At 42.2% G+C, this 21,372-nt stretch overlaps 1 protein-coding gene across 1 annotated transcript in view; it reads right to left on the reverse strand.

Moving 5' to 3' along the window:
• LOC145395711 (fibrocystin-L-like) overlaps nucleotides 1-21,372 on the reverse strand; it is a 304,791-nt gene that overhangs the window by 127,776 nt on the left and 155,643 nt on the right. Inside the window, exons 54-55 of the mRNA XM_080269252.1 lie at nucleotides 5,971-6,255; nucleotides 3,076-3,248 (exon numbers count right to left, since the gene is read on the reverse strand). Coding sequence (XP_080125378.1) covers nucleotides 3,076-3,248; nucleotides 5,971-6,255 — 458 coding nt within the window. The remainder of the gene's footprint in view (nucleotides 1-3,075; nucleotides 3,249-5,970; nucleotides 6,256-21,372) is intronic.

Genomic DNA, 21,372 nt, shown 5'->3' on the forward strand with positions numbered 1-21,372 from the left:
CAGAATGCACGGTAAGGTTGGATGGCGAGGATATGGAGAATGTGAGTGCATTCAAGTACTTGGGTGGTGTGATGAGTAAGGATGGAACCTTGGGGGATGAAGCGCATGAAAGGGTACAGCAGAGAAGGAAGGTTGTTGGTTCACTGAAAGCTGTGATGAGAAATAGGGAGGTGAGTATGGAAGTTAAGTAGTCACTGCATGATAGTATTGAGATCCCTATCCTGATGTATGGAAATGAGGCATGGACCTTGCAGGAGGGGAACAAGTCAAGAGTGAGAGTAGTGGAAATGAGCTATTTGAGAGGAACATGTGGAGTGACATGGAGGGACAGGTTGACGAATGAAGAAGTGAAAGAACGTTGTGGGGTGGATGTGGATGTGGTTGAGAAGATTAAGAGAAATACACTGAGGTGGTTTGGACATGTGCAGAGAATGGAGAATGAAAGACTGACTAAGAGGGCGTATGTAGGTAAGGTGGAGGGAGGGAGAGGGAGGGGAAGACTGAGGATGAGGTGGAGGGATGGAGTTGAGAGGTATATGAGGGAGGGGGGAGTGAGTTGGGAGGAAGGTAGTCAAATGGTGGGTGACAGAGCGACTTCGAGGCGTTTTATTTGCGGCCACCCTTTGCGGGATTAGGGCATCAGGCTATAGATAGATAGACAGATAGACCTTAAAAACAGTAGATGACAGGCCTGATGGACTCAAATAGCAAGGGTTCCAATGCACAGCAACACATTTAGAGTGTCCCAGCCACACCACCTACCACACCACTTGTGTTTAACAGTTCCCAGTGTTGTATTATTCCAGGCTTTGACGAAGAAACTTACAGCCTGTCAAATGTTATATTTCTTCCAGAATGCAAGGACAGTCCTTATGGCTGGGGTTGCAGGCATGTCAGGTGATACAAGTGAGTCAGGTGGGGCAGCAGAGGTGGAGCTGAAGAGGTGGAGGGAGAGGCAACTGGTGAGTCAGGTGGGGCAACGGAGGTGGAGGGGACAGCAGCGGGCAAGTCAGAGGAGGTGGTGAGGGGAGGATCCTTCATCTCCTTCTCACTACTGCTCACATTTTCAGCAATTTCGTTCATCTCTTCTTGTTTGTCTGTTTCATTCCTCATCTTGTTATGGATGTACGAGGTGCTACCCAAAACTTCCAGTAATTTGAATATTGTAGGAAAATAAGTTATCTTACCTCCTAGTTTTCACTGCCGCCTTCGAAGTAGTCTCTTTGGGCATGTATACAGTTGTCCCAGCATTATTTCCACGAGTCTATGCATCCCTGGAAGGCTTCGGGCATCCTGCAATTCTATCTGCATCTCCTCAATCGAGTTAAATCAATGCCCTTTCAGTTGTAATTTCAGCTTGGGAAACAGGAAAAACTCGCAGGGGGCAAGGTTAGGAAAATAGGGTGGGTGGGGAGTGAATACCGTGTTAGTGGAAGCCAGGATCTGCCAGACAACAACTGATGTGTGAGCAGGGGCATTGTCATGATGCAGAACCCAGTCCTTACTCTTCCACTGTTCTGGACGTTTGCGGAGGATGTTCTCTCTCAGACACTGCAAAATTTCACAGTAAAACTTTCTGCTGACAGATTGACAGAGTGGGACAAATTCCTTGTGAACAATCCCATGGATATCGAAGAAATCAAACAACATTGACTTGACATTGCTGCAAACTTGACACGCTTTTTTCGGTCTCGGTGAATTGGGAGACTTCCATTGCGATAACTTCTGCTTTGTCTCCAGGTCATAACCATAAACCCATGATTCATCACCAGTTATGATTTTGGAGATGAAGGTAGCATCATCTCCGACCTAATTCTTGAGCTCCCTGCAAACTGCAACGCAATGTGCCTTCTGCTCGTCACTTAGCAGTCTTGGCACAAATTTGACAGTGATGCGTCTCATGCCAAACATGTCCGACAAAATGCATTGCATGCTCCCATACGACAGTCCAACGATATCACAAATATCATGGATAGTTCGTCTATGATCTGCGAGGATAGCCTGACGAACATTTCCGACATTTTCTGGTGTTGTTACCATTGAAGGTCGTCCAGAATGGTCATCGCCTTCGACGGACATTCATCCTTCATTGAACCGCTTGTACCAGAAAAATGCTCTGCTTTGGGACATAGCATTGTCACCAAAGGCTTGCTGAAGCAAGCGGTGAGCTTCTGCAGCTGTCTTGTTGATTTTTAAGAACTTGATGCAGGTTCTTTGTTCCGTGAGGTTCACCATTGCAAAACTGCCAAACCACCTACACACTACATTACAATAGTAAGTTTAGCTCAACAACACGTCCGCTCACAGACACAGCCAGGGCCACACTGATGCACAAGGGGTGCTGCTGACTCCTCCTAGCAGCAAAAGGCAAAACTGCAAACAGTTTGCTCCCTCTGTTCAGATTACTGAAACTTTTGGGTAGCACTTCATATTTGCAGTATAACAACTTGGCATTTGCGAAATAACCGTTATTCAAGTGAATCCAAACATTATTATAGAAACTGGGTATCTATTATAACTTACCGTTTCTGCCAAAAACGTTATTGTTGAAATTGCTTCTGGTGAGATCTTACTGTAGACTCCTCTTGAGCAACTTCCCCACAAGCCTCTAAATCACAATGGGTGCATCGTGCGGGGAGGGGGGTTGCATAGTCTGGGAAAATAACGGTTTTGGGCCACTCCTTGCTTCTGCCTCGCGTATTGTGGGCTAAATTCACACATTCAAAGTTTAATGGTTAGGATTTTTGGGCACTCATGTACTATGCGATTCGCGTACTGTGATCACACGTACTGTGTTAACTTACTGAAAACAAACTAGTACTGAAATAAATGTATAAATCAAATTCTACCATTCAGTTCAAGAGGCCTGAACACAAAATGGTTGAAAGACTGAATGATATATGCATGAGGATAGATAGAATAGATACAGAAAATGTTCCATGGCTGAACAAGATGTATCTAAAATTAAAAAATGCAGGCACTGGGAAAACTAATTATGGTGACGATAAGCAGCTAAGTTAATCAGACACCCTCAGACACACACACACACACACACACACACACACACATACACACCTGCCAAAGGAATGTGCAGTGTTATTGGTGAAGATTCCCATGGGTGCATTGTTCTGGCAGTAGGAATTAGTAGCAGAGGGTCCTGAGGGGTTGCGCTCCAGCCGGTACCAGTAGCCAAAGTGGGTCCCTCCAGCTGCTGCATTGTGTTGCACAATGTTGTTTGGATTCACAACCTATACAGTTCAAGAATTAAATGTGTGAGTTGATTATATATAATTTTTAAAGTCAAAAAGTCTTAGGATATCAATTCAGTTACAGCCACTGCTATTAATCAACTCTGACTACTAGCTGTACAGTACTCCACTACTACTACTACAACTGATGATGCATACAGAAAAACCAGAGGTGGGAAAGCTGTACTTTTAAAGTAACGGCGGTAGCGATCGCGGTACTGGTCAAAAACAGTATCAGCAGTAGCGACAGTGTTATAACTTTTAAACAGTACTGGTAGTAGCAATATCGGTACTTGCTAGTGGTACTATTTTATTAACTATTTGAGGCTTCCCTTAACCAAACCTATACAAAAGTCTTAGTACGAGAATAGCTGGGGGTTACAGGTTTAAATAAATCATCATCATCATCATCATCCGGACCTTCTTTCCCACCCTAGGGCAAGGAGAGGAGTAGCAACATCCAGACATTCTACGTTTGCCCAATTCAAGCCCACAGAATCCTGGCTCCATTGGATAAGCCAAAAGAAACTTCACCAAATTCTGTGGCTTCACATATCCCTATCTGACTGAGTCAATCTGAATGCTGTCATATTAAAAAGAGGTGCCAAATCCCTGGTTATGTGCTTCTCCAGACAAAACTCATCCAGCCAGCTTGATCTCTTGTCAGTCCCTTAGCCACACCGGCTTCCATAGCTATCTTCCTCACACACTCATCCACCATACCCCTCCACCTTCTTCTTGGCCTACCTTGCCTCCTCCCTCCTTCAAATTCACTCAGATATACCATTTTCACCACTCTGTTGTCATCCATTCTCTCCACATGACCAAACCATCTCAGGACATTCTCTTCAAATCTGGTGTCAACAGACTTCCTCACTCCGCATCTTTCATGAATCACATTATTTCGTATCCTATCCACTCTCTGTACTCCACATATATTCCTCAGCAGTCCCATCTCCACTGCTCTTACTCTTGACTTTTCATTTTCATGCCACACCATAGTCTCACATCCATACGTTAACGTTGGCACTAACACTCCTTCATGTAAGCCTCGTGCAGCTGCAACACTTAAGCCTCTGTTTTTTATCAAGCACTTCATAGCACCAGCTACTTTCCTTCCTTGTGTCACTCTACTTTCCATTTCTTTCGCACATTTTCTATCACTGTACCCAGGTTTAAATAAAAGCTTAAAAAATGTATTACATCTCATAAAACCGCTTTCCACATATTCCTGTCTACAACTTTTGTACTTTTGTATTATTACTAGTACAAGCATTTCGAAGTGATCATCACTCTGTCCTGCTTATTTTGGTTTAAGGACGTCTTTTCCCATCAAGAATAGTCATCGTACTGCAGCACTGGAGGGGATTGGCATCTTTAACCTAATGAATAAATCCAACAATGCTTTGCATGGGAACACGTAGCTGTTTACATCTTTCTCTGGCCTCTCTTTCAGGAAACTTCTCACCAAATCCCAGTCTCCATGTTTTCCTTTCTGCTGTCATACAATGCTTTGAAATGGTCTTCCATACTGACCTTGTTCTCTTTAGACTGTTCTGCTTTGAGCTCTCTGCCACTGGTACACTGCAAGTCTTCTTCTGCTTCATTACTGGCTTTCTCCAACAAACTAACTATTTGGTTTGTTACTCTCCTCTTCATTTCTTCCACACTGAGTCTGTTGTCAATAAGCACATTCTCACAAAAAAGTACCAATTATTGCTAACGCTAAGGAAATGGCTAAGAAAGTACTGGCAATACCAGTAGCGGTACAAATCCCCAAAAGTACAGTACTGCCGGCACCGATAGCAGCACTAACAAAGCACTGTCGGTACAAGTCCCGGCAGAACCGCCCACCTCTGAGAAAAACATGCTGTTGCACTACTACCACTAATGATGCACATTGAAAAACATACTGTTACACTACTACCAATAATGATAAATATAGAAAATCATGCTGTTAAACAACACTTCTACCACCATTGCTACTACCAACCAGTCCCATATCCTCCTTCAAGTTGTGAAGATCAGGGTCTACATTCTCTTTGTCCAGAACATTCAAGTTTTAGGAAATTGACCTATGGCTCAAGAAGTTAAGTGGAATAAAATTCTCCAGATACCTTTTCATTTCAAACTGATAATGTAAGGCATGGCTGTCTCCAAATGCTTTCTCTAATACAGTAGCCTACTAGCAGTTACTAACCTCTAACAGCACCAATAAAATAACTAATAAAAACCATTACCATCTTATGCTACAGTTTTAGCTAGACTGGTATGAAAACTATGTTGTTTTTCCCATTTCCACTGTAGAAAGCATAAACTAAACTTTCCAAATAACACTGTGATGTGGAGCCTACTATGGCCCCCATGTAAATTGGGTGGAGAGATGCAAATGCAGCACCCATCCAGGAACTGAACCTCCACAATCTTCCCCACAGCAAAGCACTGTCCACCACAAGGAAATATCAGGTCAGCAAAGCATTGTCCACCACAAGGGAATACAGTATCATGTCAGCAAAAGCATTGTCCATCACAAGGGAATATCAGGTCAGCAATGTATTGGCCAACACAAAGGAATATCAGGTCACTGTACAGGATGGCCCTGCAGGGATGGTTGCTTACCTTCAGTTGATGGGTCTGCTTGGCCAGACAGATCACAGTTACTCACCAACAACAGCTACACATGCAACAAATGATCAGCTAAATACAGAATACACTTCCTCACCCAGTAAGAGGATGGTGTAATGTCAACATTGAGAAGCGATGATGAAGTACGTGTGTAGATGGCCAAGTTGTATTGAATAATATTGTGTTCTTCAATACCATCCTCTGTAAAGATGGCATGACCCATGCTGTTGTACACCACATTGCGTTCCACAGTCAGGTAATCTGCTGCATGGATGGTCACTGCACGGTTGTAGGTTCGATGGACTGCACACCCTCGAATATATGAAGTGTTTACGTTGCCCACCAGATGGAAGTGCAGAGGGTAGCGGCCAAGTTGGAATGCCTATGGAAAAGAGGTAACTGAATGGATATCTACACGGTGTTTACCCTCTGAATACTACAACTTCACTTAGTTCGGCAAAAATCATCTTGTACAGGGTGTCCCCGTTATAGTGATGAGATGCGTTTGGGAAAGCCCATCGCTGAGCCGGGTTATCAGTCACTGGGGATGTTAAAACATGAAAAGTATAGGGATGCGCTTGGGACCCTTGGGATCTCCCCCCCCAACCTAAGTCCAAAACCCATCCAAATGAGTCCAAAAACAAGTTTCTTGCTCACCTAAATCCCCAAATAGCTTTAAAACAAGCTAAACTATGCATAAATGCAGTTTATAATTCACTTAAACCCAAAAATATTGACTGAAAATTATCAAAAATAAGCCTGGAAAAAATTAAACAGTAAACTGTACCCCAAAATGATAGTGTTCACCCCACCTATGACCAAAACACATTAATCTTAGTCTAAAAACAGTTTGTAAATCAATCTAAACAAAAATTAAGTCTAAAATATCATCAAAATTGGTACCGGTAATAAAAAAAACATCAGAAAAAAATCCATCAGATAACTGGGGACTGGCCATCCACGGGCAGGGAAGGGTGTTACTTTTTTTACATCACAAAGGTGGGGTATCGCATAGAGGGGGATTGTATAGCAGGGTATTACTGTATTTGATGCAAATGCCTAAACACATCTACTGTAGCATAAAAGATGAGGGACGTAACACAGACAGGACCAGAGAAGAGCGGAACAGTAGCCAGAATAAAGTACTGAAAAAAGAACCAACAAAAACCAACAAAGGTGTTCAGATGACAGCTACAGAAAATGGAATCAAGGCTGACTCTGCTGTTCCCAGGAAAATTAAGGAGATAGCAATTAAGACTGCGAATGCCTGGAAAAGAGTGATTACTGTGGAATGATTAAAAGCTTGAGATGGTGTACACTGATTCTTTGGTTATCGCGCACTTAATTATAGAGGTTCTAGTTATCACTGCTAGATGAAACTCTGCACTCCTGCCATTATTGTGCATTTTTCTGCTAAAAAACTTCCATTATCACACACCTCACCAGGTTTTTGCCGACAATACTGTTGCATTATCTGTGATTTCTGGTGACTCTGAGGGATTCAAAGATGAGGCCCTACTCAAGACGTTCATCCCAGGTGGTGAAGACCACTAATTCTCCACCTCTTAGGCTCAGAACCCTATACATCAAGACCATGTCAGGTCTCTATATGGTATGTGTTACATCCTTACTGTATCCTTTTCATCATTTGCTATTAATCTAACCATGCCTGTATGTGTCTGATACCATAGCAGTATGTATATATTTAGTGGGTCTAAACTGTTGTAAAGGGGAAAATTTGGGTTTATAAATGGGGTGCCTGGCACCAATTAGGATAAATCCCAAAGGTTCTGTGATTTTGTTATCATGCAATCTCATTATTACTCACCAAAGTTAGGTACCAATTATGCATAATAACCAAGGATCACTGTACAGAGAGGAACTACAATCTGGCGCTGGATGAGCTTGGAACACAGGGCTGAAGAAGGAACCAACACATACTCTACTGCCAATCAGATGGTTGAGCAGGATGTAGCTGGCCAAGGTGGATAGGTAGGAAGGGGAACAGAATGCTGATATAAAGGGGGATACCAAAGAAATGGAGACAGAAGGCAGGAAAGAATGATCGTTGGAATACTAAACAGGGAAGGACTGTGTTTATACCAACCAAACTAAAATGCAGAAGGCAGTGGCCAAACTGCAAATTATAAATATTTATCTACTGTATCTATCATCCAATCCTGTTTTGTCCCATCAGCAGCACTGAAGCCCAGGGCTATGATACTCAGTCCCAGAATCTAAGGTGAGGGTGTCCAACCACTCTCACCTGTGAGTGGCATTATGTTAGAAATAAACCCCAACTTATTTTCCGTATTACTTAACTTTCAGAATGAGAAATACCAGACAGAAAACAGACACTTCTATACATATTAAAAGGTACTGTGTACAGATGAAATCAGTGTGTCAGCTATAGTTAATTCATCTGAACCTTGCAATTAATGCCTACCTGAGTTCCCATTCTTGCATCTAATAGGATATCATTATGAGGGGAACTTGGGTAATAGAAACTTCATCAAGTTTCTCTTTCTATCTTTATATTCTGCAGCTATAAATAATATCAACAGGTGAGTATTAATGATGCCACTTATTTCTTTCTGGGAAAGAAATCAGTGGCATGTGAAAAGGACAATCCTACACAGCCACAGATTCCTGGGTTTATGACATCATCATGCTGATGAAGACATCAGAGTTTCCATGACGTTTATTAATCATGATATTTTCTTGGTCTTTTATGTGTAATGCATTGTTTCTTAACAAAGGAAAGAAGCAGCCTAACATCTAGTCATTTTAGCCACAGAAGTAGAGTGCCAATAGTGCTGTTTAACCCGCCCCATTCTGACGTTTTCTGGGCAGTGGTACGCCCCAGTCCCGACATTTTTGGACCTTTTTTTTTTGGCTCAAACATCTGCTTTTGGTGAGAAACATCGAAAATTCATAGAGACATCACTCACTTGAGGTTTAAAATACTCGATCCAGGTAGGAGTACCTCCTTACCTTACAGGGTTTTCTATCAGGCTGGCTGCAAAGAAAACGAGTTCTGTGGGAGGATAACTATTCTACACCACTCATAAACGGTATTTATTTATTTATTTGGTACGAATTTATATGTAGTACGAGAGTACATTGGTTTTCAAACGGTAATATAGGCATTATAAGCATTGTTTCACTCACTAACTCATCACCATTCCTGACCTTTTTTGCCACATTACCTGGTCATCATTTCTGACTGTTTCTTCCTCTAATGTTTGTCCTCCACATTGTCATCGATTGGGGAATCACTCTGGCCCTGAATTTTGTACCATGGCATGACATGGCTTTACTGGCCAGGTCACTGATAGCAGGTGAATTGCTGAGAAAAGGTCATGTGGGGGGAGGAGGAGGAGGTCATGCTGGGTAAGGCATTGTCCCTGCCTGGCATCTTGTAGAGGAAGGTGTCCCGTGTATACGTGCCAAAAATCACTCGCAAAAATTGAAAATTGTGCAAATTAGGGACCTTGCAATGTTGCCGCGTTAATTTACGTCTCCGGGATATGAGTGCACATCATGTGAGGACGTGAATTCACGTCTCCGGGACGGGGCGGGTTAACAGTCATTAATGATGTGGGGTGGAAATCTTTATTTCTAATGCCATCAATGTTGAGTACTGTTACCATCATTTTCTCTTTCTCTCTCTCTCTCTCTCTCTCTCTCTAATGTATATATATAGTATATTTATATATATATATATATATATAGTAATCCCTCCACTATCCGATGTAATAGAGCCAAAGGCATGTCTGGAAAGTGGTCCCATCCGGATAGTGGGCCCCAGCCTCCTGGACTTGTACTTATGGACCCAAACTCAGAAAAACACCTATACAACTCCCTCTGGACATGCATAGCACCTATTTAAGACCCAAATCACACCAATAAGGGACATAAAAGACTGAAATAAATGCAAAAGAACCAAACAATGAGGTTTTTGAGGTAAGTTTATACAATATTAAACATTCTGGGTACTTACAGCAAGTCCCTGGCTCCTGGACTGGTACTTATGGACCCTAACCAAGCCTAACTCAGAAAAACACTTGCCTACTGCACATGCATAGCACCTAAGACCCTATTCACACCAATAAGGGACATAAAAGAGTGAAATGAGGTTTTAGAGGTAAGTATGGAAAATACAGTACAATATGAAACATTCTGGGTACTTACAACAAGTCCCTGGCCATCTCGATGAATAACTTGCCTCCTCTCAGACTCTGACAGTAAAAAAGAGTACCTGAAGCACCTGCAGTACACTGTACATTAAGTCTTGCACTGAACTTAGTCATTTGCACTCAGTATTCCATTCTCTTAACACTGTGCACTCTAGTCTTACTTGCACTCCATTGCACCTTAATGAAATAAGTGTTGCACTCTGCACTTAAGTCTTTGCACTCATATATCCATTTTCTTAACATTATACACTCTAGTCTAATTTGCGCTCCATTGAACGTCAATAAAATCAGTGTTGCACTCTGCACTTTAGTCTTTGCACTCACAATTCTAATTTCTTAACACTATGCACTGTTTTCTTCACTGCACAACACTGTAAATTCTCGTGTGGTCCAGTGGAGAGTTCTTGCCGTTTAATCACTGTCAGAGTCTGAGAGTAGCTGATGAAGGTGGCCTAGGGGTGCATTGCTGGGTCATGGTGATGGACTACCCACTGCAGACGACTCTGAAGACAGGCAAACTCACGTCCAGTGGTGACTCCGCTGTGCCTGATGTGCTGGGCTGTGGCTCGGAGGATGAGGGCCTGTCTTGGGGAGGCAATGGAGTGGAGCCAGGGCTAGGTGCAGCAGGGGTCACGGGGCTGATCACGAGCATGCACTCACAACAAGAGATGGGCAGTAAGTAGGGAGGACGCAGGGGCGCTAGCAGACGGCGACGGAACTACACACCAAAACACAGCTGGTCCATGCTGTGCGCGCCGAGTTCAAATTACGGGGGGGAAAAAGTCGGATTTTTTTTCGAAATTTTTGCGATTTTTGGCCCATTTTGGGAATATTGGATTCCAGGACCAAAATATCTGGTAAGTGGGGATGTGTGGAAAGTGGGCGTCCGGATAGTACAGGGACTACTGTATGTATGTATGTATGTATGTATCTATATATGTATATCATCATCATCATCCAATCCTTCATTGCCCCATGAAAAGAGTAAGAGCCCGGGGCTAGGCAGTTGGTCCTGACATTTAAGATGAGAGTGATCAGCCTCACTCATCCCTGAGTGGCATTTCTTGAGCAATAAACTCCAACCACCCCTTGGATATAAACCTGCACCGGCTCAATCCCACTGGAGCGCCGCAATTACCCACTAAACCACCAGGCACAAAAATTTGGTTATATGGTTACCACCCAGCGTAGTAAATGGTTTCCTGGTGTACAAGAAACCATTTGGCTTGTCACTCAGTGTAGAGTCACCCACAGGCAGAAGGAAGAGGAAAGAATGAAGGAAGGAAAGACAGAAGAGGGAGTGTAAAGTCACCTATAGGCAGAAGGATGAGGAAAGACTGAAGGAAAGAAAGACAGAAGAGAATGGAAGGAAAGAAGGATGGAGGAGAGGACAGGGCAGACACTCGAGAGCAGCACTACATTGAGTGAGTGGATGGTGAGAGCCCCCACCTACCACTATATATATATATATATATATATATATATATATATATATATATAGTATATGTAGATAGACAGATAGACAGATAGATAAATAGATAGACAGACAGATAGATAGATAGATAGATAGATAGACATATATCTGTATCCAAGTTTGAACAGTATATTAACTAACAGTTGATTGTTATACCTACTAAAACTCACTGATGGTGGCAGGCAGTGTGGTGAAGGATGGATTAAGTTTTTTTTTTCTTAGATAAGAGAACAGAAGAAAAAACAAATGAATAAAAAAATAATCCACACACCAGATTATTGGCGTCCTCCATTCATAAAAAAATCTGTAACAGTTGGGCTTGAATGGCTGTAGGTTGACGTCTAGGGGGAAATAACTCTGGGGAAGTGAATTCCAGAGAGAAGCAGTTCAGAGAATAAAAGAATTCTGATAGGCAGAAGTTTTGCAATATGGACGTGTGATATTCCAGTCATGAGTGCTACCACATGCCTGTGTAGAATGAGGGATGTCATGGACAAGTGGCACAATGGATGCAACTTTGTCTGAGCATTAGCCATTAAGGTATCCATAAAATAATGCATGGGAGGCAACATTCCTTCTTATTTGTAGGGGAGGTAGTTTATTTGTAACAGCAGAGATATTAATAATTCAAACAGCTTTGCTCTGAATTTTGTCTAGTTGTTTTTTGCTTGCCCTATGGTGAGAAAGGAGGTCCGGATGATGATGATGTTTTAGTGCAACCTCTCCACATCCATTCCAAAAGAGAGCAATATTCCAGCTGACAGCACACATCACTCTTATACACTGTAGCTCACTGCTTGTCAATGAAGAAGTTACAGACTCTGTACAATAATCCAAGTTTCTTTGAGGCAGTTTTAGCAAGTGATCTGACATGAGAGGTCCAGCTGAGGGCACTGTTGAGTGAAACACTGAGAACTTCAATACTTTTGGAGTTGAGAATATTACTAGTATTAAAAGTAATATATGAATTTGGCAATATCTGTCTATTAATAAATTGTACACATTTGGCTTTGCTAGCATTGAATGAGACAAGGTTATATTGTCCCCATTCAGTGACCTCAGATAAGTCTTGATTTATGGAAATGACTGCACTGAGTTGAGAGTCAGAAATATTAAACTCTGTGAATGGAGGTCTGAGTGTAAACGAACTGTGAAGCATTGAGTCATCTGCATTTGAATGGATGGGAGTGTGGGTGACAGATAAGAGATCATTAATATGAACTAGGAATGGGGTTGGTGCCAGAACTGATCCTTGGGGCACGCCAGCATTAACTGAGTGGAAATTGGAATATTCATCATCTGCTTTTACTCTTATTTTTCTGTTGCTGAGATTTGAGGAAAGCAGAGGAACAAAAGACATTAGTCCATAGCAAGGGAGTTTGGAGAGCAGGGAACAGTGCTACACTCTGCTGAAAGCTGTAGAAATATCAAGGGCTACTGCATGAGTTTCTCCATGTTAGTCAATTGATTGATGGATGGTATGAGTCAGGAGATTGAGTATATCAATACCTGGGGGTAGGCAGGTTTCAAGAATACTCCCCCAGTATCCCTGCTTGTCGTACGAGGTGACTAAAAGGGTTGGTGGTGGGTTAGTGCCCCACCCCATAAAAAGAACTAACTAAAAAAGCGAATAAAGCGCCTTGGACCCGGACGGACCATACGTTGATGACTAAGGAACGGACAAAGGACATTCTTAGGGTGGGAACGTGGAATGTGAGAGGACTGAATGATGAAGTGAAAGAGAGAGAGATTGTTCAGGTGCTTGAGGATGCAAAAGTGGATATATGTGGATTGATTGAAACTAAATGGGAAGGTGAAAGGGTGAGAGAATGGGAATATGGTTTAGGTAAATGTGCGGGAGTCAATGAGAATGAGAGGGCAAGAAAGGGAGTATGTCTGATGATAAGCAAGAAGTGGAAGGAGAATATAAGAGAGTATGGAACAGTGGGTGCAAGGATTGTATGGGTGAGGATGAAAGTAGGTATACAAGCATGGGCAATTGTATGTGTGTATGCTCCGACACAGGATCGAGTGGCAAGAGTGAAAGATGAGTTTTGGGCGAGACTAGAAGCGTGTATGGACAAGTTTGAGAGAAGCAAGAGAGTGCTGTTGATTGGAGACATGAATGGCAAAGTTGGGAATGTACGAGTGGGTGGAGTGGTTGGTCAGTGGGGTGTGCCAGCTGACATAGATGGGAAGGGAAGTGCTTTGGTGGACATCTGTGCTTGTAAGGGGTTGGCAATAGCCAACACCTACTTTCATCATAAGATGATCCACCGGTATACATGGAGAGTAATGAGGAGGATGGATGGTGAATTTGTTGAACGAAAGGCAATGATATACTACGTGTGTGTGGATGAGCGAATGAGAAGACAAGTGTTGGATGCAAGAGTGTCGAGAGGTTGGGGGAATGGAGTCTCGGACCATCACTTAGTGATGGTCAAGGTAGAGCTGCAAAGAAAGTGGTTGAGGAGACGAAGGGGAAGACAGGAAGAAGCAGCTCCTGTGAGAAGAGTGGAGAAATTGCAAGATAGTGAGAAAATGACAGAGTATAAGAGCATAGTGGAAGAAAGGTTGGGAATGTATGAGCTAGAGCAGATGGAAGAGGTGGAAGACGTATGTAAGATATTCATGGAAGAGATAAGCGCAGCGTGTAAGTTGGTTTGTGGAGTGAGGAGGAGATGCAGGGGTGTGCAAGGGACAGCATGGTGGAATGATGAGGTGAAACGAGCTGTGGAACAAAAGAAGAAGGCATATAGTGAATGGTTAGCGAGTAGAGGTAGGGGAGAAGATGAGAGAGAGAAGAGAGAGGTATATGTGAGCAGGAGAAGGGAGGTGAAGAGACTGGTGAAGGAGAGTAAGAAGAAAGTGGATGAAGAGTTTGGGAGGAATCTGAGTGTGAAATGGAGGGAGAGTAAGAAATTGTTTTGGAAGGAGGTAATGAAAGTAAGGCAGTGTGAAAGGGGAAATAGTAGGGGAGTGAAAGATAGGAATAATAGATTGTTGGTGGAGAAGAGAGAGAAACTGAGGAGACGGAAAGAGCACTTTGAGGATTTGTTGAATGTAGAGAGTGAGAGCAGTGTGAGTATAAGTGGCTGGGGAATGGCTGGGAGAAGAAGAGATGAGAGGAGGGAGGAAGAGATCAGTAGGGCAGAAGTAGTGGACGCGATGAAGAAGATTAAGTTGGGAAAGGCCCCAGGAATTGATGGAGTGTTTGGTGAAATGCTTAGGTATGGGGGTGAGATTGCTGTGGAGTGGATATGGAAGTTGTGTAGATTGGCTTGGGAAGAGGGAAGGGTTCCGGAGGACTGGAAATCAGGTATAATTGTTCCTTTATACAAAGGAAAAGGGGAGAGAGAAGTATGTGGTAACCAAAGGGGTATTTGCCTTCTTAGTGTGACTGGTAAAATATATGGTAGAATACTCATTGATAGGGTTAGGCTTATAACAGAGCTAGTTGGAGAAGAACAAGGGGGATTTAGGAAGGGAAAAGGGTGTGTAGGTCAGATATTTGTTCTAAGATGTTTAATGGAGAAGTATCTAGAGAAGGGAAGGAAAGTGTATGCTGCCTTCATGGACTTGGAGAAAGCTTATGACAAAATAGATAGGCAAGGTATGTGGAAGGTATTAAGAATATATGGAGTGGAGGGGGAATTGTTGAGTGCTGTGAGGAGTATGTACGAGGGAGCTAGGGCTACGGTGCGAGTGGATAGTGAGCTGAGTGAGTTCTTTGATCTCAATGTGGGACTGAAACAGGGTTGTGTGATGTCTCCATGGATGTTTAATATATACATGGATGGGGTTGTAAAGGAGGTGCAGGGTAGGGCAGTGGATGTGGGGGTGGCTCTAATGAATGAGGATGAGATTTGGAAGCTTCCGGTGTTGCTGTTTGCTGATGATACAGTACTGTTGAGTGAAGATGAATGGAAGTTGCAAGGTTTGGTGAATGAATTTGGGACAGTGTGTAGGAGGAGGAATCTGAAAGTTAATGTAAACAAAAGTAAAGTTATGGTGTTTGAGAGGAATGAAGTCACAGAGTGATCAGTAAGGTTAGATGGTGAGAATATGGAGAATGTGAGTGCATTCAAGTACTTGGGTAGTGTGATGAGTAAGGATGGAACTTTGGGGGATGAAGTGCATGAAAGGGTACAGCAGGGAAGGAAAGTTGTTGGTACACTGAAAGCAGTGATGAGAAATAGGGAGGTGAGTATGGAAGTTAAGAAGTCACTGCATGATAATATTGTGATCCCTACCCTGACGTATGGAAGCGAGGCATGGACCTTGCAAGAGGGGAACAAGTCAAGAGTGATAGCAATGGAAATGAGTTACTTGAGAGGAGCATGTGGAGTGACGTGGAGGGACAGGTTGACGAATGAAGAAGTGAAGGAACGCTATGGGGTGGATGTGGATGTGGTTGAGAAGATTAGGAGAAATACACTGAGGTGGTTTGGACATGTGAAGAGAATGGAGAATGAAAGACTGACTAAGAGGGTGTATGCAGGTGAGGTGGAGGGAGGGAGAGGGAGAGGTAGATTGAGGATGAGGTGGAGGGATGGAGTTGAGAGGTATATGAGGGAGGGGGGGGTGAGTTGGGGGGAGGATAGTCAAATGGTGGGTGACAGAGCGACTTGGAGGCGTTTTGTCTGCGGCCACCCTTTGCGGGATTAGGGCGTCGGGCTATAGATAGGTAGATAGATAGATCTTTCGTGGCAAAAACCATACTGTCTGTCACTAATTAAGTTGTTGGATTCAAGATGTTTAACTACTGTATGTGCTCATTAACTACAATTTCAAATACTTTACCAAGAGAAGATGTGATAGCTATTGATCTGTAATCAGAGGGGTCAGAGGAACTTCCTTTCTTTGGAATTGGGTGGATATTGGTTTCTTTCCATGCATCAAGGAATGAAGATGTACGTATGCATAGTCTGAATAATTTAGCTATACAGGAGGAAAGTTATGGGGAGAACTTCAAAACAACTGAATGAATTCCATCTGGGCCTGAAACTTTGTTGGTTGGTAAATTGTCAAGGATGTATTTTATGTATCTAGTCTGTATTTTAAGTGGAACAATTTTGGAGAGTCAAGTTCTAGTACAGGGACATTCTGGCTGACATCTTCTAAGGCAGAGTTTCTGGCAAAAGTACTGGCAAAGATATTTGCTTTACCACATGGGTCATCTGTAATGTTACCATCTGAAGATTCTAGTGTGGGAATGGGTGATGACTTGTTAAAGTTATTATTGAACGAACTGAGAGATGACTTGAATATTCTATTGTCATTAGGACTGTTGAGTAGTTTTGATGCTTGGTTTTTAAGAAAGTTTGATTTAGCGAGATTTATTGCTGTTTTTGCATGGTTTCTGTCAATTTTAAGTTGACAAAGTGATTCAGATGTTTTAGATTTTAAGTACAAGTTATAGACGGTAAGTGGGGGTGCTCACCATCCACTCACTCGATGTAGTGATGCTTTGGGTGTCTGCCCTTTCCTCTCTTCCTTCTTTCCTCTTTTGTCTTTCTTTCCTTCATTCTCTCTTCTTCCTTTGGCCTACTGGTGTCTTTAAACTCCCTCTCCTGTCTTTCCTCATTCTTTCCTCTTCCTTCTGCCTATGGAGGTACAGCTACATGATGAGAATGAACAAGCCAAATGGTTTCCTATACACCAGGAAACCATTTACTACGATGGGTGGTAACCATATAACCAAATTATGGAGCCTGGTGGTTTAGTAGGTAATGAAGGCACTCCACTAGGACTGAGCCAGTGCAGGTTTATATCCAAGGGATGGTTGGGGTATATTGCTCACATAATGCCACTCAGGGATGAGTGAGGCTGGTCACTTTCATCTTAAATACCTGGACCAACTTGCCTAGTTCCTGACTCCTATGCACCTCATGGGGCAACATAGGATTGGATGATGGATGGATGGATGGATGTTACATGCTAATGATTTTTGGGCCATTGCTCTGGCACAACTGCTATCAAACCATTTTGAGAGTTTGATTATTTAGTGAACTGTTGACTTGGTGTGAATTAATCCATACAAGTTAGTATTAAGTCATTAAAATGTGACTGGATAGAACTGATATTACTAGTGATGAAAGACTACCATGGAATGTCAGCAAGAAAATTTCTAAATCCATCCCAGTTTGCCCTGTCAAAGTGCCATTGGGTCATCCTGACAGGTTCAGAATGAGGTGGGTTCGGGGAGCCAACTAATGAGACTTTGATGAGATTGTGGTCAGAGGATCCAAGTGGTGACAGCACTTCTATCCTGTATTGATCTGGATTATTTATCAGGAACAGATCCATGAGATGGGGATTATGGTAAGGATTATCTGGTATTCTGGTTGGTTGCGTTACCAACTGCACGAGATTAAACGATTCTGCAAACAGCTCGCACTCTAGACCAGTATCGTCTGTCCTGGCAGAGTGCAATAACCTTTCTACATTACGTTCTTTAAAATCACCCTAAATGGTAATTTCAGTGCTAAGGGTAAGGTTAAGGTTACTCAACTGTGTTGATATGGAGTCAAATACACTAGGTTCTGAAGAAGCACTGGGAGAGCGACAGACTACAGAGATATATTTGGTAATTTTTAGATAGTTTATACAGTGAGTAATCAAAGCTAGCTGCAGTGAAGTTTAAAACAGTGTCAACTGCAAATTCAGATCCGATATAACAACAGGTGCCACCCTTGGTACAGAAGTTTGTGAGAAAATGGTCCACTTTTCCCATCAGTTTTTTCCTCAGTTGTGTACTTTGACAGTTTTTACTATGATGACTCCTCATAACCTATTATCCTAGTATATTACACACAACGGACTTCATTCAATTAGCTAAGTTCCTTTATATCTATATAATCCATTTTTGTATTGAAAGATGAAGGAGAAAGGATTGTGGATTGTGCTTTGTCATTTAATATGGTGACTGTCAATACTTGGTTTGAAAAGAAAGTAAATCAGTTTATGACCTACAAGAGCAGAGAAAGAGAAAGTCAGATTGACTTTCTCATGTATAGGAGATCCCAGCTGAAAGAGATGAACAGCAAGGTCATAAATGGAGAAAGTGTGGCAGGACAGCACAGGGTGGTAGTAAAGGATTGGGAGATAAAGAACGGAAAGAAAAGTAGACCTGTACCGTTTTCACCGAACATCATGTGGTGGAGGTTCAAAGATTAAGGGGCAAAGTGGGAGTTTAAAGAGAGAATGTTGGATGAAATAAGATCGCTTGAGGGAATGCAAGAGTGGTGGGGGCATAACAGCCAAGTGATAAGAGGAGTGAGTGAAGAAGTGCTAGGGAGAACATCCGAAAAGAGACCTCCTGGAGATAAGGAGATGTAGTGGTGGAATGATGAAGTGCAGGAGGTGGTGAAAGCCAAGAAAGCTGCAAAGATGATGTGGGATAAATCTTGACAGCAAGAAGACAGGAACTACACCAGGGCTAAAAAGGAAGCAAAGACAGCAGCAGCAAGAATGAAGGTGCAGGTGCTGGATGAAATGTATGAAGAGATGGAAATGCCTGAAGGAGAAAGAGAGATCTTTTGGACTGCCAAGGCCCAGGATATGGAAACCAAGGATTTCATTCAAATAAAATAGGTTAACGATGAGAGTGGAGTGGTTTTAAGTGACAAAGATATGATCAAGGATAGGTGGAAAGGCTATTATGAAAACCTTTTAAATCTGAGGGTAGTCTTTGGGGAATGAGTCCAGAACCTTGGTGTAACACTGGATATTAGCAAAGTGGAGGTAAAATTAGCATTAATGAAAATTAAAAACAGTAAAGCAACTGGACCAGATGAAATATTGTACCAGTAGAAGTGTGGAAGAGCTTAGGGGAAGACAGGATTTATATGCCATGGGATTTCATGCAGGAAATATACGACCAGAAAAAAATGCCAGAAGAATGGACAGAGTGTTATCATGCCCATCTACTAAGAGAAGAGTGACATCTGGGACTGTGGAAATTACAGAGGGATAAAGCTATCGTCTCACATCATGAAGATCTGGGAAGGTGTAATGTACAGAAGGATCAGGGAAGAAACATCTACAGGAGAGGAACAATATGGTTTTATGCCAGGTAGGGGGACGACGGATGAAGTGTTTGCACTTAGACTGATGATGGAAAAACACTTGGAAAAGCAGAAGGGACTGCACATACTCTTTATAAATCTGGAGAATGCGTACGATACAGTGCCACATCAAGAAGTCTGTAGGTGTATGAGAGAGAAGGGAGTGCTGGGAAGTATGTGAGGATGGTCCAAGATATGTATGAAGGAGCAAGAACACAGGTTAGAAGTAGTGTTGGATTAATGGAATGGATACCAGTTGGAGTTGGTTAACATCAGGGATGTTCTTTAAGCCCATATCTTTTTAATTTGATTATGGATGTGATGTTTCATGGAAAAAGAAATCAGTCTCCCTGGTGCATGCTGTTTGCTGATGACATCATGCTATGCAGTACCAGCAGAGATGTAGTAGAGTTAAAATTAGGGCAGTGGAGAGAGGCTTTGGAAAACAAAAGATTTAAGTACAAAAAAGATGGAATACCTGAGGTTCAATGAAGATCAAGACCTTAGGATTAGTAAGCAAGGGATGAGGTTGAAGAGAGTAGATAGGTTTAAATACCTAGGTTTGATGGTGGCTGAGGATTGAAATCTAGACACAGAGATAACACACACAGTGCAATTAGGGTGGAATATGTATAAAAAGATGTTGGGGTTCTATGTGATCGTAGAATTAGTGTAAATGTTAAGGGAAAAGTGTACAAGATGGTAGTAGGGCCAGCAATGAGGTATGGAGATGAAACATGGCAAGTGAAGAAAGCGCAGAGGTTGGATGTAGCGGAGATGAAGATGCTTAGATGGATGTGTGGGGCAACTAAAATGGATAAGCCCAGGAATGAAAGAATAAGAGGAACCTTGAAGGTAGTGGATATATCAAAGAAAGTAAAGGAAAGAAGACCGCAGAGGTACATCTACGTGATGAGAATGAACGAGACATATACGGGGAGAAGAATGATGGAGATGGAGATACAGGGTAGGAAAAAGAGAGGATGACCGACGCAGAGGAGGATGGACAGCGTAAGGTAGGATTTGAGAAAAAAAGAGCTGTCAAAGGATCATGTGTAGGAAAAGGCTAGGTAGAGGAGGGCAGTCAGAAACATCAACCCCACATGGAAGTGGAAAAAGATGTACAGAGAAAGAAGAAGATTTTTGTATTGAAATTTTTTTATTTTATGGATCTGTGTGCATAGCAGAACTATCGAAGGTATTCATCGCTCCCTCTCTTGCTTACACTTCTACAAGCCTGCGTCATATTTGTCCAATTGAGTTCCTACACTAAATTTGCTATGTAACTAGAAGATGCTAAATGACAGTGGTAAATGGTTTTTATATTCGTTAACATCACATTCATTATTTGCATGCAATTACAGATATACTGTACTGTACCGTATACTGTATTGTATGTATATTAATAATAAGAACTATATCTTCATTTGTAGTTTAGTAACAATGTGCAAAAGGTGTCAGCTCTTCAATCCAGATTTGTTTTGATCTGTCTTGTGCAAACGGGCCAACATGTTGTCATTACCATAACAAACACCATGGACTCAGGGGCCATGCTACAAGGTGACTGATGTACAGTATTAAATTTCAAAATATCTGTGTTGTCCTGTGATGAATGCTTGTAGAAAAATACATGAATGATGTATCATAATGTTGAGACATAACTGAGGAAGAAGTAATATGTTTGAGTACTGATGTTATGCAAAATAAGAAGTTAAATGTTTGAGTTTGTTTCTTAGACAAAAAATTATTACTTTTCA

The sequence above is a fragment of the Coenobita brevimanus genome, chromosome 33, assembly GCF_032717465.1.
Source record: "Coenobita brevimanus isolate Jiangsu-jjx chromosome 33, ASM3271746v2, whole genome shotgun sequence".
Lineage (NCBI taxonomy): Eukaryota > Metazoa > Arthropoda > Malacostraca > Decapoda > Coenobitidae > Coenobita > Coenobita brevimanus.